The following is a 14483-nucleotide window of genomic DNA, read 5'->3' on the forward strand; positions in this document are numbered from 1 at the left end:
ACAGAGCAAGGCTCTTGGTATGATAATTTAGTGAGATGTAAAGTATTAAAGGGATATCAAAAGTGCAAAATAAAGTGTGATAATGTATTAATGATATGCATTAACTAATGCAATAATATAAAGATCTGTGTGTTTAACCCCTGCAAAGTGTTAAACACACAGTTAAAGTCAGCTATACGCAGCAATCTAGTAGTCATAGTTAGCTGAAGACATATGATGAGCCAATGACAAGAGGTATGTGTGTGTATCCCCAAATCACCTGCTAGCCACCAAGTGTACTGCTGCTCATAAGCCTACCAAGGTATGCTTTTCAACAAAGGATATCAATTAAACAAAGCAAACTAGATACTAGAAGTACATTGGAAAGGTGTTTAAAATGGTATGCTTTATCTGAATCCTAAAGGAATATTTTTGGGTTTCATGTCCATATAAGTAAGATGGTAAATACAAACAGAGGTGGGATTCAGCCTGTTTCACCAGTTCTTGAGAACCTGTTCCTATAATGTCAGAATCCCACCACAGGCTGTAAGACTATTTATTACAGAATGGTGAAGCCCATTATTCAAATGACAGCTCTCATATCCCACAAGATCTTGTGTAGTAGTCACACCACAAACCTTAACCTATACAGATTTAATTAGTCAGAGAGCAAAATGTTCTTGAAAAAACATTCTTCTTCTCTAAACCAAAAATACATCCCCCACAAACATTAGGGATTCACTCTTTTCAATTAACAAGGGCATACCCTTCCAATTATAGGAAGTCTGAAATGATGTTAAAGGGATACTAAACCCACATTTTTTCTTTCATGGTTCAGATAGAGCATGCAATTTTAAAGGGACATAAAACAAGTTGGGATAGAGACAAAATATAATAATATGTACATTAATTACTTTACCTGCAAATGTATACTGCCCTGCCAAAGCTCTAACTCCCCCCCCTCACATATTTCCTTCTATGGATGTATCTATATCTATTGTTGCTTCAGTAGAATGCAAAAATGCATAGGGATTATCTGCTGGAGCATGCCTAGAAGCTGTGATCTCAGTTGAAATACAATGCCTGTGTCTAAAGGCAGCTTAGCTATGTAATTCATTTTGCTTATTTTTGAAAATTATTTTAAAATACTTGTCAGCAATTTGTAAAAAAAATTTTATGCAAACTATTTTTAATTAATTAGTCCTTTTAAGATATGCACAGATCTCAACCTGTTTTATGTCCCATCAAGCAACTTTCTAATTTACTCCTATTATAAATTTTATTTGTTCTCTTGGTATCCTTATTTGAAAAATCAAGAATGTAAGTTTAGGAGCCAGCCCATTTTTGGTTCAGAACCTGGGTAGCGCTTTCTGATTGGGGTCTAAAATGTAGCCAACAATCAGCAAGCGCTACCCAGGTGCTGAATTAAAAATAGTCCGGCTCCTAAGCTTACATTTAAATAAAGATATAAAGTGAATAAAGAAAAAAATTATAATAGGCGTAAATTAGAAAGTTGCTTAAAATTGCATGCTCTATCTGAATCATGAAAGTTTAATTTTGACTACACTATTCATTTAAGGATTTTTAAGAAAAAAAAAAAAAATATAGGAGTGAGAGAGACACGCAAACCACTAAGAACAGAAAAAAGGGGAAACAGACAAGATGAGATGAGATGAGATATGGGAAAAAAACAATAGAGTGTACCAAGAGAAATAGGTGGAGTACAAAAAAGAAAAAAAAAAAAAAAAAGGTATTTAAATTAAATAAAAAAAAAGAACTAATTAAAAAATGTATAGTGGCGTCACTAGGGGGGTGCACCAGGGTGACACCAGCTATTTATTCAATGGCACCTGCAGTCAGGGCCGGCTAGCGCCTGTTCTCAAGAGAGAACACATTCCATGTAAAAATATGCACACAACAAAACTGCATCAGCGCTATTTATTTACAGTAAAAAAGTTAGGACATTTTTTGCAGATGCACCCTGACTGTGCCTCCTCTCAACCTAGCAAGCTTAGCAAAAGCAAAACCACTCCTCCCACAGCAGCTGCTGCATTATAATAATAATATGATTATTATTACTTTGTATTATTTTTTTTTAAAAAACATAAAAAAAAAAAATGATGTGACTCGTGAATTACTTTGCCTGCCCCCCGCCCTCCATTCTCCCTCTGGGCAACTCACATTCTGTATTGTCCCAGTCAGCGCAAGGAACATGATGAGAGAGGAAGGGGCGGGAGGAGAGAGAGGCAGATTTCAGGCAGAGAGCGGGAAGTGCAGTGCAGGAACAAGACTGTGGTGAGCTGAGTGTGAAGTTAACAAGATCAGTTTCTGGTACTTTTTAAATAATTATCTTATTTTTCCCTTATATATTTAAAGTCACAGATAAATGTAATGTGTGTTTTATAACTGATATTGAAGTGACTCACTAAGGCAAGTTAGAACCTGTCAGAAAGTTCAGTTGCCGTTCAGGCTAACATAAGTGGTGAAATAAGGGCTGGGCACATAGTAGACAGCTGCTCCCCAGTCAGTTGCTTTACATGTGACACTATAAGATAAGGGTTTATTTTGTCATTATTCCTGTGTGTGACTTGTTTTGGGGTGGTATAACATTGAAGGTGAAGCATAGAACCGGGCTTTCCCCATCCTGGATGAACTGATTGAGAAAGTGCATTAGTAGCATCAAGACAGAAATGGCAATGCAGCTGCTGATGAGAATCTAGAAATAGCTGTAATATTGCATAGAATGAAATTAGGGCTTGGAGGAGTGGCTGAAGTGATCTACATAGGGGGGAATCATTGCAGAGAGGAGTAGCTAGGATTGCAGAGGTAAAATTAAGCACTGAAAGTTCAAGTTTATTTGGAACCGTTTCTTTTTTAGTAATAATCTGTCAGTTTTTGTAGGTTTGATGGAGAGCTGATCCTAAGTTGTGACATAAAATGTTTTGCTACATATTTTGTCAGCTTATTTTCTTAACTCTGTTATTATATGACAAACTGGGGAAAGTTTTCTGACACTTGTATGCTATGTCAATAAAGCTGTAAAGATACTGCTACTTATTGTAAGTTTGTAGCATTTAACCCTCTGCATGACTCAGAAGACATGGTATTCATTGAATTTGTTAGACACAGGGATAATTTCATTTAGAATAGTGTTTTTTGTTTACCTGCAGTTACTTTACAAATGAAGGTTATTTTTATCTCATCCCTGTAGATGCTTCTCAGTTCCCATTGTTTGCTATGTTATGCAGACCCACCAGTTATTATAGTTTTAACAAAACAGCCAAGGATGTTATATGGTTAAAGAAATCTATATTTATAGATAAGGCAGTTATCTATACCTTATTCCATCCCTCTGTTTATAAAATTGTTTGTGTGTTTCTACCCCATGGCAGAGGTGTATGTGTAATATGTTTGTGAGGGGACTGGAAACCTGCCTGATTGGTTTGGTCATGGGGAGCTGTCTGCATATAATACCAGGAAAAAAAGCTAAACATCACACTGATAAAATACAAAGCTGGATGAGGATTTAGAAAGCTCAGAAAATATTGACCACTAGCTAAACGTGTGTTGTGCCTTTAGATCTCTTCTTGGTATGACAGTCAAGCACAACCATGGCATATATGTATATAATGTGGTTAAAGGGACAGTAAAGCCAACATAAAACATTTATGATTTAGATAGAACAAGTAGTATAAAAAAAAAAAAAAAACATAACCTTTCCATTTTACTATAATTTTCAAGTTGTGCACACTATTTGAGGCACCAGCTCCAGCTAAGCATGTGCAAGAGTTTACAGTATATACGTATGAGTCTGTGATTGGTTGATGGCTGTCACATGATACAGTGGACAAGAAAATGAAAGGAAAGTTTGAAATTTGTCAGCAAATCATTTGAAGCTCAAAGTAAGCATTATTTCATTGTCTTTTTAGTATGCATTTGTTAGAATTATGCTTTTCTACTCTACTAGGTTTTCCTAGAAGCTTTAAAACATATTTGATCCTTAACCTTAAGACTTATTTATTTATGCCTTTGCGGTTTTCCCATTTCCGAGTTTTCTTTATCAGGTTCAGATTACATGATACCAGAAGCATGATTTGGGGTTATTCAATATTAAACTGCATCACATGCATTGGACATATTTTAGCTTTAAACAAAAGCTCCTAAAAAACAACTTAAAACTTTAAAATTCAGCTACACTATATGTCCAAAAGTGGAAACCCCTACTAATTATTGAGCACAGTTGTTTCAGAAACACCTATTGCCAACTAGTGCATAAAATCCAGCACATAGCCATGAAATATCCATAGACAAACGGAAGCAGTACAATGAGTTGTGCTGAAGAGCTCAGTGACTTTAAAGGGACATGAAACCCAGAATATTTATTTTATGATTTAGACAGATCATGCAATTTTAAATAAGATTCCAATTTATTTCTATTGTCAAACTTGTTTAGTATCTTTTGTTGAAGGAGCAGAAATGCATTTCTGGGAGCTAGCTAGTGCATTGCTACTCCCGAGCCTGCCTATTTATGCTTTTCAACAAATGATACCAAGAGAACAAAGACAACTAGCTAATAGACGTAAATTGTAAAGTACTTAAAAAAAATTTACTTTCCACATTTATTCTTTCAGGACTAAGATAGAGCATGCAATTTTAAGAGGCTGTCTAATTTACCCTTTTATCAAATTTTCTTCATTCTTTTGCTATCTTTATTTAAAAAGCAGGAATGTAAAGCTTGGGAACCGGACCATTTTAGGTTCAGCACCCTGGATAGTGCTTGCTTATTGGTGGCTACATTTAGCCACAAATAAGCAAGCATAACCAGTATTATTCTCTTTATGGAAGAGGAGGAATCTATGTCTCTTTATCACTACTACAAACCTACCGTGTTATACACAAGAAAAAACACTTTAGAACAGCTACCCTTGTTTAGCTTGTTTTAGTTGACCGATTTCATAAATATGGCTACTGGGACCAAAGTGTTATGCTCACCTCTAAAGCTGGGGTAGAAAGCAGGACATGGGTGGACTGTGCCACGTCAGCTGCGTGGATATTATTATGATAAGCAACTTCTGCATGGTAGTGGTCCTCTAGGGTCATCATGTAAGTAATGAAGGTGTCCACGGGAATCCTGAAGGTTTTTAGCAGGTCTCTTTCCTGGTGAGAAAACCCAACAAGCTAAACTATCCAGATGGCTCATGCAGATTTCCACACATATTAATACATAAAAAGTAGAAAAATCACAGCAGACAGAAGTTCCTAAAAGTGAACTTTTCATATGTAAAACTTTATTTAATTGTATTTATTTAAAATTATAACAGAACAATATTGATTCTGATTTGCAATAAACAATGGCTATGTTAGTTCTGACTTATAAACTTACTAAAAAACACAAACAAAAAAAACAGGATTGTCTGTGTCAAGTAAAGAAAAAAAATACAAGCAAGGTTTACCTGAAAGATAGAGTACATGATGACTGTCAGGGGTCTGTTGCCAGAATATTCTGCTACTTTAAATATGTCCATACCCCACTTATTAGTGTCTTCAACTTCCTGTAGTAACCAAAAAAGGGAGAGCACAAAGTTAACTGAGCTACAGCAAAATATCTTCTATTATCTGCAAAACTCAAGCACATAGTAAACCATGACTCTTTTTTTTTTACATTTAAAGGGACATAACTGAGCAATAATAAAATGTGCTTGAAGTGCTAAACATATATTATTATTACACAATTGCTTGCACACACTACAGACCAGAAGTGCATTGCTGTTCTGAGTTTAACCCCTTAAAGTGATGGTAAACTTTAAATAATCAAATGCCATAAATGGAATCTCTGTCATTAAAAAAGTATATGTGTACCTTTTTTGTTTCTAATCCATCTGTGAAAGGGTTAAATTAGTGCATATACTAATGCTTCTATTACAATGTTATGCCGGCCCACATGGTTGAACTCCAGTGAACATCCAATCAACATGTGTGTCAGTTGACAATCTTGGAGTCCAGCCCCTTTAAAGCCTAGGTAGAGAGTAGGTGGGACTGCTCTATATATCACAGCCCAGCCAAAAAGAGTTAAATGAAGAGGGCGGAGGGACAATACCAATTCGGATTATAAACCTTTTATTATAAAAAAAAATATATACATATATACACATATATATAAATATATATATATATATATATATATATATATATATATATATATACACACACACACTTACAAAAAAATTAAGTGGTTTTACTTGCAAACTAATATTTTTATTGCACCATTCTTATAGTCTTAAATTTACCATCACTTTAACTACTGAACCATTTACACCACTGTGCTGAGCTGTTTTGGATTCTTTAGATGCTTCTCACATTTTTCAGTGAGAAACTTACACGTTATATATATTTGTTTTCACCAGACCCTGCAGATTCAAATACCCTTATTTTATGTATATCATGGCACAACACATGAGAATTTTTTGTTATATTTTCGATACATTTTTAATAAAAAAGGTTTTAAACAACTGTGTGTATGTTTTTCTTTTAGCTAAACATTTAAATTAAAAGAAGGGGTTATCCTTATATTAATAGGAAGCCTTAGGTTATGATTCTATAACTTTAACGTGCACATAGAGACTCCCATGAGACTGTACGCAAATATTTACACAAGATGATCACTTTTACAACAGTGATCACCAGGCTATTAAAAATAATAAATTATAATTTAATAATCAAGATTACAAAAAAGGAAATTTATGCTTACCTACTAAATTTATTTCTTTTACGATATGACGAGTCCACAGATTTCATCCTTACTTATGGGATATCTCCTCCTGCGGACCAGGAGGCGATATCCCATAAGTAAGGATGAAATCCGTGGACTTGTCATATCTTGCAAAAGGAAACAATGTTTTTCTAAAACAAGGGGGTTATCCTCATATAATTCAGGGCCTTTGATATAAAACTGATTTGCAGGTAGGGGCTCCATGACCCTCTACTCAAATGAATGCACATTTATTCATGCCAGGTGACCACCATTATAAAGGTGTTATGGGTGTCTAGGCCTTTTTGATGGCTTATAGTAATGAGTATTGAAATATGTGTATGTTTTTTCTTATTTTTTTATTAAATAAATGTTCAGATTTACATACCTAAGACACCCAAGACCTTTTGAATTGGTGGATCTTGGGTGTTTCTAGGACTTAAAGGGACAGTCAACACCAGAATTTTTGTTGTTTTAAAAGATAGATAATCCCTTAATTACCCATTCCCCAGTTTTGCATAACCAACACAGTTATAATACACATTTTACCTCTGTGATTACCTTGTATCTAAGCCTCTGCAGACTGCCCCCTTATTTTAGTTCTTTTTACAGACACATTTTAGCCAATCAGTGCTCACTCCTCGGTAAATTCACGTGCATGAGCTCAATGTTATTTATATGAAACACATTACCTAACACCCTCTAGTGTTGAAAAACTGTCAAATGCAGAGGTGGCCTTCAAGGTCTAAGAAATTAGCATATAAACCTCCTAGGTTTAGCTTTCAACTAAGAATACAAAATTGGTGAGAAAAGTAAATTGGAAAGTTGTTTAAAATTACATGCCCTATTTGAATAATTATTATTATTTTTTTTTTTAACTTGACTGTCCCCATGTGGGGTGACATCACCAGCATCCCGGGATTCCCCAGGTGATGCCGGTCACTCTGTTACCCCGTATGAGGGGGTAAGTGTGTGTCTGTGGGGTGCGATGAACTCCGAAAGCCCCCCCCCCACCACTTTAGATGTCACTAATACTTGTCTCTAGTCAATGTCCTCTATATCTACTAAAAGTTGTGTATAGACACATTTTTGTTTTCTGTGCAACTTAATTAAACAAGGATCACATATTTGTGCCATGATGCAAGTGTATAAAAAATCAAAGATTGAAGAAGAAGAAAAAAAATAAAAGTTTTTATTTTATTTAAATTGGATGTTTTTATTTAAATTGGATTATTTTTCAAATAAGATACTTTTTTGAGATACATTATAATCTAAAGGTTATTTATCCTGAAATATAGATTAGTTTGTAATAATATAGCAAGATGCTGTATATATTCAGGGATGTAAATTTAAAAATGAATTCCATTGTGTCTGCAGAAATAACATGCTCCTCCTTCAGAGCAAATGTTATAAAAAAAAGCACAGAGAGTTGAGAAATAGACCTTAAAGGGACATAATCATTAAAGAAAAAAAAACTTTTGGGTTTCAGATAGAGCATACAATTTTCAGATTTTGGATTTACTTCTATTGTCAAATTTGCTGCATTCTCTTGGTATCCTTCGTTGAAGGAGAGCCATGCTTTACAGGGGCCTAGCTAAACACATTGGGTGAGACAGTGACAAGCAGCTCACAGTAGCGCCTTGCTTCTGCGCCTACCTTTACAACAATGGATACCAAGCGAACAAAGCAAATTATATAAGAGAAGTAAATTGGTTAAAAATCACATGTTCTTTCGGAATCATGAAAGTTTAATTTGTACTTTACGGTCCCTTTAAATGCCATTGCTCCTCATTAAATCTATGTATACAGAATCAACCCATACTAAGTTTCAAGAAGCTCACTGAATAGAAGATTGTTTGGAATGGAGAAGATCTGCACAAGGACCTAAGTGTGAGGAGAGAGGGGCAAGTATTACAATGAAATATAATGTTATTGTTTTAGTTAAATAAAACTATTTAAATTACTATTAATGGGATGGTTATTTTTCTTTAGTTAAATAAACTAGTTAAATTGTTTTTATTAAGGTAATCATTTTTCTCCTTCCAATAAATAACAGCTGAAAAGTTGATCAAATATTAAACTGGAAATTGATCACCTCCCAATAATTTCAATGATCTATCTATGCATATCTAATGATATATAACCAAATCATTGATGGTTAATCTGAAAAGTCATTATTCTAAAATTGTAAACCATGATTTAAAAATCAGTCTGACTAGTGATTGATATCATAATTTAAATCAAATCCACCCTGGTGCCAAAACTACCCAATCAGGAGCCTGCCATATAAAGAAGTGCCAATAAGCTAAACTTGCTAACTTTTTAATTAAAGCTGCAAATCTAAAGACTTTCTGTTTGTACAGTCATTAACTATTTATCATGCAGTGGCCCTTCACATGTTAGAACAAAAAAGACAAAGGGCATCCCCGGGTAGGAGATTGGGGTTATTCTTTTAGGAAGTTTATTCTTCTCTTTTGAACACTTCTTGCCTGGAAATGTGCCATTTACACTGCAGCTTACCTTTGCAAGCAGAGCCTCTTGGTCAGTCTTCACGCCAAAGCGTGGAATACTACAGGTGGTGAAACTAGAACTGTGCGTCAGCTTCTTGACGCCGCTGATCTGGGACATGGGCCTTTTCTTCTTGTCTTTCTCTTTCGGAGTTGGGGAGGGCATTTCCACTTCATGCTGCTTATCTGTTAGGAGAAGAGAACTAAATTATAAAGGGACAAAAGTTGAAAACTTTTTGTTGGGGGCAGTGTTCCGTCTAAGGCCACATATTGTGAGTGGCTCAGCAATGAAACAGTTAATTGCAGTTAGCAAACACTACACAAGGTATGGTTCCCTTATTAACTGTTTCACTGCTGGGCTGCACACAAAATATGGGGGGTAAAACGTTTTTGGTTTACACTGCACGTAGTAATCTGTTTTCAATTGTTGTTTAGCATGCCTTGTTTTATGCGTTTCCTTTTTGTTCTTCACACACATATCAGAGGAGCAGTTTATTTAATACTAATAGCCCATATTGAAATACTTGCCAAAATACAACATAGTGAGTTTTGTTTTATGTGCTGCAATATTCCTTAAAGGGACATGAAATCCAAACTTTTTCTTCCATGGATCAGACAGAGCATACAATTTTACATTCTTTTTTTCCAATTTACTTCTATGATCAAATTTGCTTTGTTTTTATGTTATTGTTTGTTAAAGAGATATCTAGATAGGTATTGTGCACGTGTCTGGAGCACTATATAGCAGGAAAAAGTGCTGCCATCTATTGCTTTTGCTAATGTATAACATTCTTGACAACTGCTCCTCAGCTTACCTTCCTGCTTTTCCACAAAGGATAGAATAAAACAAAGAAAATTTGATAACAAAAGTTGTTTAAAATGGTATACTCTATCTGAATCATGAAAGAAACATTTTGGGTTTTATGTCCCTTTAAGATCCCACCAAAAGACATAAGCGCTTTAGATGTCACTAATACTTGTCTCTAGTCAATGTCCTCTCTATCTACTTAAAGGGCCAGTCAACAGAGTAGATTTTCATAATCAACAAATGCAAGATAACAAGACAATGCAATAGCACTTAGTCTGAACTTCAAATGAGTAGATTTTTTTTCAATTTTAAAAGTTTTGTCTTTTTCCACTCCCCCTGTACCATGTGACAGCCATCAGCCAGTCACAAATGCAAACACATACCATGTGACAGCCATCAGCCATTCACAAATGCATACACACTTATTCTTGCACATGCTCAGTAGGACCTGGTGACTCAAAAAGTTTAAATATAAAAATACTGTGCACATTTTTTAATGGAAGTAAATTGGAAAGTTGTTTAAAACTGCATGCTCTATCTGAATAATGAAAGTTTAATTTTGATTGAGTGCCAGACACATTTTTTTTCTGTGCAAATTAGTTAAACAAGGATCACATACTTGTGCCATGATGCAAGTGTACTAAAAATCATCTGCTAAAACACACACGATCATTGATGGTCCCATACAACAACCGTTCTAACAAAATGTTTTATTTGTTGCCTTAAAAGGGACATTAAACCCAAACATTTTCTTTCGTGATTCAGATAGAGCATACATTTGTAAACAACTTTCCAAATTACTTCATTCTGTTGTAATCCTTTCTTGAAGAAGCAGCAATGCACTACTAGGAACTAGCTGAACACATTGGTAAGCCAGTCACAAGAGGCATATATGTGCAGCCACCAATCGGTAGCTAGATCCCAGTTTCTGCACCTATCTAGATATGCTTTTCAACACAGGATACAAAAAGAACAAAGCAAATTAGATAAAATAAGTAAATTGGAAAAAAATATTAATAAAATACTCTAATTAGAACATTTTCCTTTTGAATATGTATGTCCCTTTAACATCTGGGTGCCTCTGGGAATTTCTCCACATCACAGGCACCTACAATATAAGTACCAGTGTTTATAAATTACTTTCTTAAAGGGACACTGAGCCCAAATTTATTCTTTCGTGATTCAGATAGAGCATGACATTTTAAGCAACTTTCTAATTTACTCCTATTATCAAATTTTCTTTATTCTCTTGGTATCTTTATTTGAAATGCAAGAATTTAAGTTTAGAAGCCGACCCATTTTTGGTGAACAACCTGGGTTGTCCTTGCTGATTGGTGGATAAATTAATCCATCAATAAAAACGTGCTGTCCGGGGTTCTGAACAACAAAAAAGCTTAGATGCCTTCTTTTTCAAATAAAGATAAGAGAACGAAGAAAAAATGAAAATAGGAGTAAATTAGAAATGTGCTTAAAATTGCATGATCTATCTGAACCACGAAAGAAAATAATTGGGTTCAGTGTCCCTTTAACTATGGAGAACCTTTCCAACTCAAAATATGAAAGTGATTTCTAGAATGTCATACTCCTTTCAAAGGCTTGGATTGATAGTTTCCAATTTGTTATTGTCCAAGACATCTACTAATCTTTGGGAACAGTACATCTCAAACCAAGCGATCTATTAAGCGTAAGTGAAAGAGTGGAATGGATATAATAGGGTAGGGTAATACTTCAGTAAAATTAGTAACTTTGGTAGAAATAAAAAAAATGATGATCTATTCCACTGATTGAGATAATCCCTTGCACAGTCACACCAGCATGTATGTAATAAAAATGTAACTCACCTAGAAAGGTGCTGGATATATATTCAGACACCTGGTTTCCAGAGCGGCTTGTCTCTGATAAATGTGTCAGTTCTCTATTCAACATTCTTTTAAACTGAAGGGAGAAAAAAAGATGGACGTTATGATCATATTATTAAATTTCAAAGGCAGCTATGACATTGTATACATGTTGGAGATAGTGTTTGAGCAGAAAAAAACTAATTTATATAGAATAGATATTACTACTTTGTGTTTCTACATTCTACTCATTTATATGCAGTTCTTTAAGACTTGGCAGCATAAAAAAAAAAAAAAAAAAAAAAGATTAAAACATTTTCATATGTCCAAGTGATATCATCACTTTAGCAAATGTTTACTGAAGGTGGCATCCCACAATTAATATCCTACACATAATATACTTTCATCTTAATTAAAATGCATTTCTTAGAAACTGTTCTTTACTTAATATGAATCTGAAATAAGAATAGTTACATAATACTCTAAATAACATGTTGAAGTCTTCAGTTTTATATACATGAATAAGGTTTTAAAACACATGCAAATGCATTTATGTTTTACACAGATGCCATTTACAGTTCGTTTATAATGTGACACCTGGCTGCACTAGTGTGGAGATGCTAAATAATACATGAATGGACACCCAGAGAAAAAGAAAAAAAAGCTATATTTGAAGAAGTAAAGAAAATACAATAAAAAAACCATGTTGTTTTTTTTGTATTGAAACAAAATCTAGTTATACCTCAAATGTATAGGGTGGGTGTGTATTTACAGAAATGATTATGAAAATCCTGTAGGGCTTCATTAAAACACAAAGTTCTCCATAACCTGAACGTCATTGTTTAACATATATTTTATACATGTCCCCTTAACCCCTTGGATGCCAGATATAGCATGCAATGCACAGCATCCCCCTCTTGCAGTCAGTAGATTGCATGGCAGACTTTGTCACCCCACTAATTCATGCAATTAATCTACATCACACCTGTAATGAAAATCTCTGCAGTTTGACTTCTTAACCTATGCAGAGATGTTAGGATATTAGGTGTCTGTTCCCTAAAACAATGACCCTCAGCATATGTTACTGGCAATATGATTATACAGTTATGCGCTGGATAAGGTATTTTATACCCCCTGTGTCATTGCATTCCTCGTATCTGTCCATCTTGCCCCTTCCTTCTAAGCATCTCTCTGTACAACTGCATTCTGCAGCTGGCCATCATTTCCCATCTTCACGTCTGTCCATCCTTATCTTTACCTCCTCCCCCAGGTCTCCCCTTGCTCTCACGCCCAGCTCACCTTGGCCCATAGCGAGCAGCCCATCCTCATCCTTTCAGGCAGGGACAGTGCTAGGGTTCCCCCTGCACGTAGTGCCCCGAGCTGCTCAGGCGCCCCCCGGGAATCCAAGGAGGTGCCCGGGGAGGCCCGCGGGACATGCTGGGTACCGGGAATCCCTGCACCGCTTCCCCAACAACAACACACTGCACAGAACACTGCCAACCAATCAGAGAACGCGGAACCGGCCAATCAGCAAAGTCCGACTGTGGAGGCGGGTCCAACTAGACCGAAGGAGGAGTAAAGTGGGTCGGGCAATGGGACGGAACTCAGAGGAAGCAAAAGTGAGAAGAAAAAAAAAGAGGTCGAAAATGGGCGTGATTATTATTTCCTATTCACCTGCAAAGAGCAGAGCAGGCCAGAAAGTGACAGCGCAGCATCCACTGAGTGATCTTATACATAAAGTCAAATATGACTGACAGTGATGTTATGCGCATCTCGTTATATCTTGCTACATCCCCAATACAACGCAAATATATCAGCAAAAAAGGAAAGAGGGAGATCAAAACCCCTCTCCAGCTGAAGACATCATTTGCAAACAATTTTTGTTCGTACGTGAGCAAAGCAAACAGGCCCGGTTTCATAAGTGTCCCTTTCAAATATTAAAAAAAATAAACACATAAAAATATGTAGTGCTGCTGAACAAGGGTCTGCTAACTACAATATATTTATTCTTAAAGGGACATTCAGCCAAAATGTAAACGCACGTAGATTAATTACTTCTTTGAAAAGAAACATATTTGGTATATACACGTACTGACAAAAATGCTTCCAGTAAAAGTTATCACTGTTTTAGTGTTAATATTTTTCTCTGCACGTGCATGTGAAGCATAGCTAGATATTCTAAGTGCACCAGCATTTTAAATACTGCAGCTGCTCAGAGCGCAGTGGGGCTTGTATCATGTTAGCAATTAAATTGAGCCATTACCACATGGTACAAGCACCTTAGGCTCTCTGCAGTGTTGTGTATAAAATGCTGGTGCATACTTAAATACACTTTTGAATCAGCTATAGATTTTATTAGAAGCATTTTTGCTAATACATGTATTTTACAAAAATACTTCTATTCAAAACTGAAATTCATCCATGTGGATTCCAGTTTTGTATGGAATGTCCCTTTAAAGTGATGGCATACATGTTTTAAAATCTGGTCCAGAATCTAAGCAATATTTTAGATGGATTTTAATTGATCACTTCTAAAGAAAATGTGCTGTAAATTACATATTAATCTAGCTGTACCATTCTATTCGCCCGTGCTCCAGTCGCTC

General features: G+C 35.5%; 1 protein-coding gene across 4 annotated transcripts in view; it reads right to left on the minus strand.

Moving 5' to 3' along the window:
* The window catches only part of PDE4C (phosphodiesterase 4C), a 499380-nt gene that overhangs the window by 40419 nt on the left and 444478 nt on the right, over window positions 1-14483 (minus strand). For 3 of the 4 annotated variants that reach the window (XM_053702945.1, XM_053702947.1, XM_053702946.1), the window contains 4 exons: window positions 11884-11977; window positions 9248-9420; window positions 5433-5531; window positions 4972-5136 (listed from right to left, as the gene is read on the minus strand). In XM_053702945.1, coding sequence (XP_053558920.1) covers window positions 4972-5136; window positions 5433-5531; window positions 9248-9420; window positions 11884-11977 — 531 coding nt within the window. Of the gene's footprint in view, window positions 1-4971; window positions 5137-5432; window positions 5532-9247; window positions 9421-11883; window positions 11978-13179; window positions 13379-14483 lie in introns of those variants that run through there. The other variant, XM_053702948.1, reaches the window with a different exon arrangement.

This window comes from Bombina bombina, chromosome 2 (genome assembly GCF_027579735.1).
Source record: "Bombina bombina isolate aBomBom1 chromosome 2, aBomBom1.pri, whole genome shotgun sequence".
Taxonomy (NCBI): domain Eukaryota; kingdom Metazoa; phylum Chordata; class Amphibia; order Anura; family Bombinatoridae; genus Bombina; species Bombina bombina.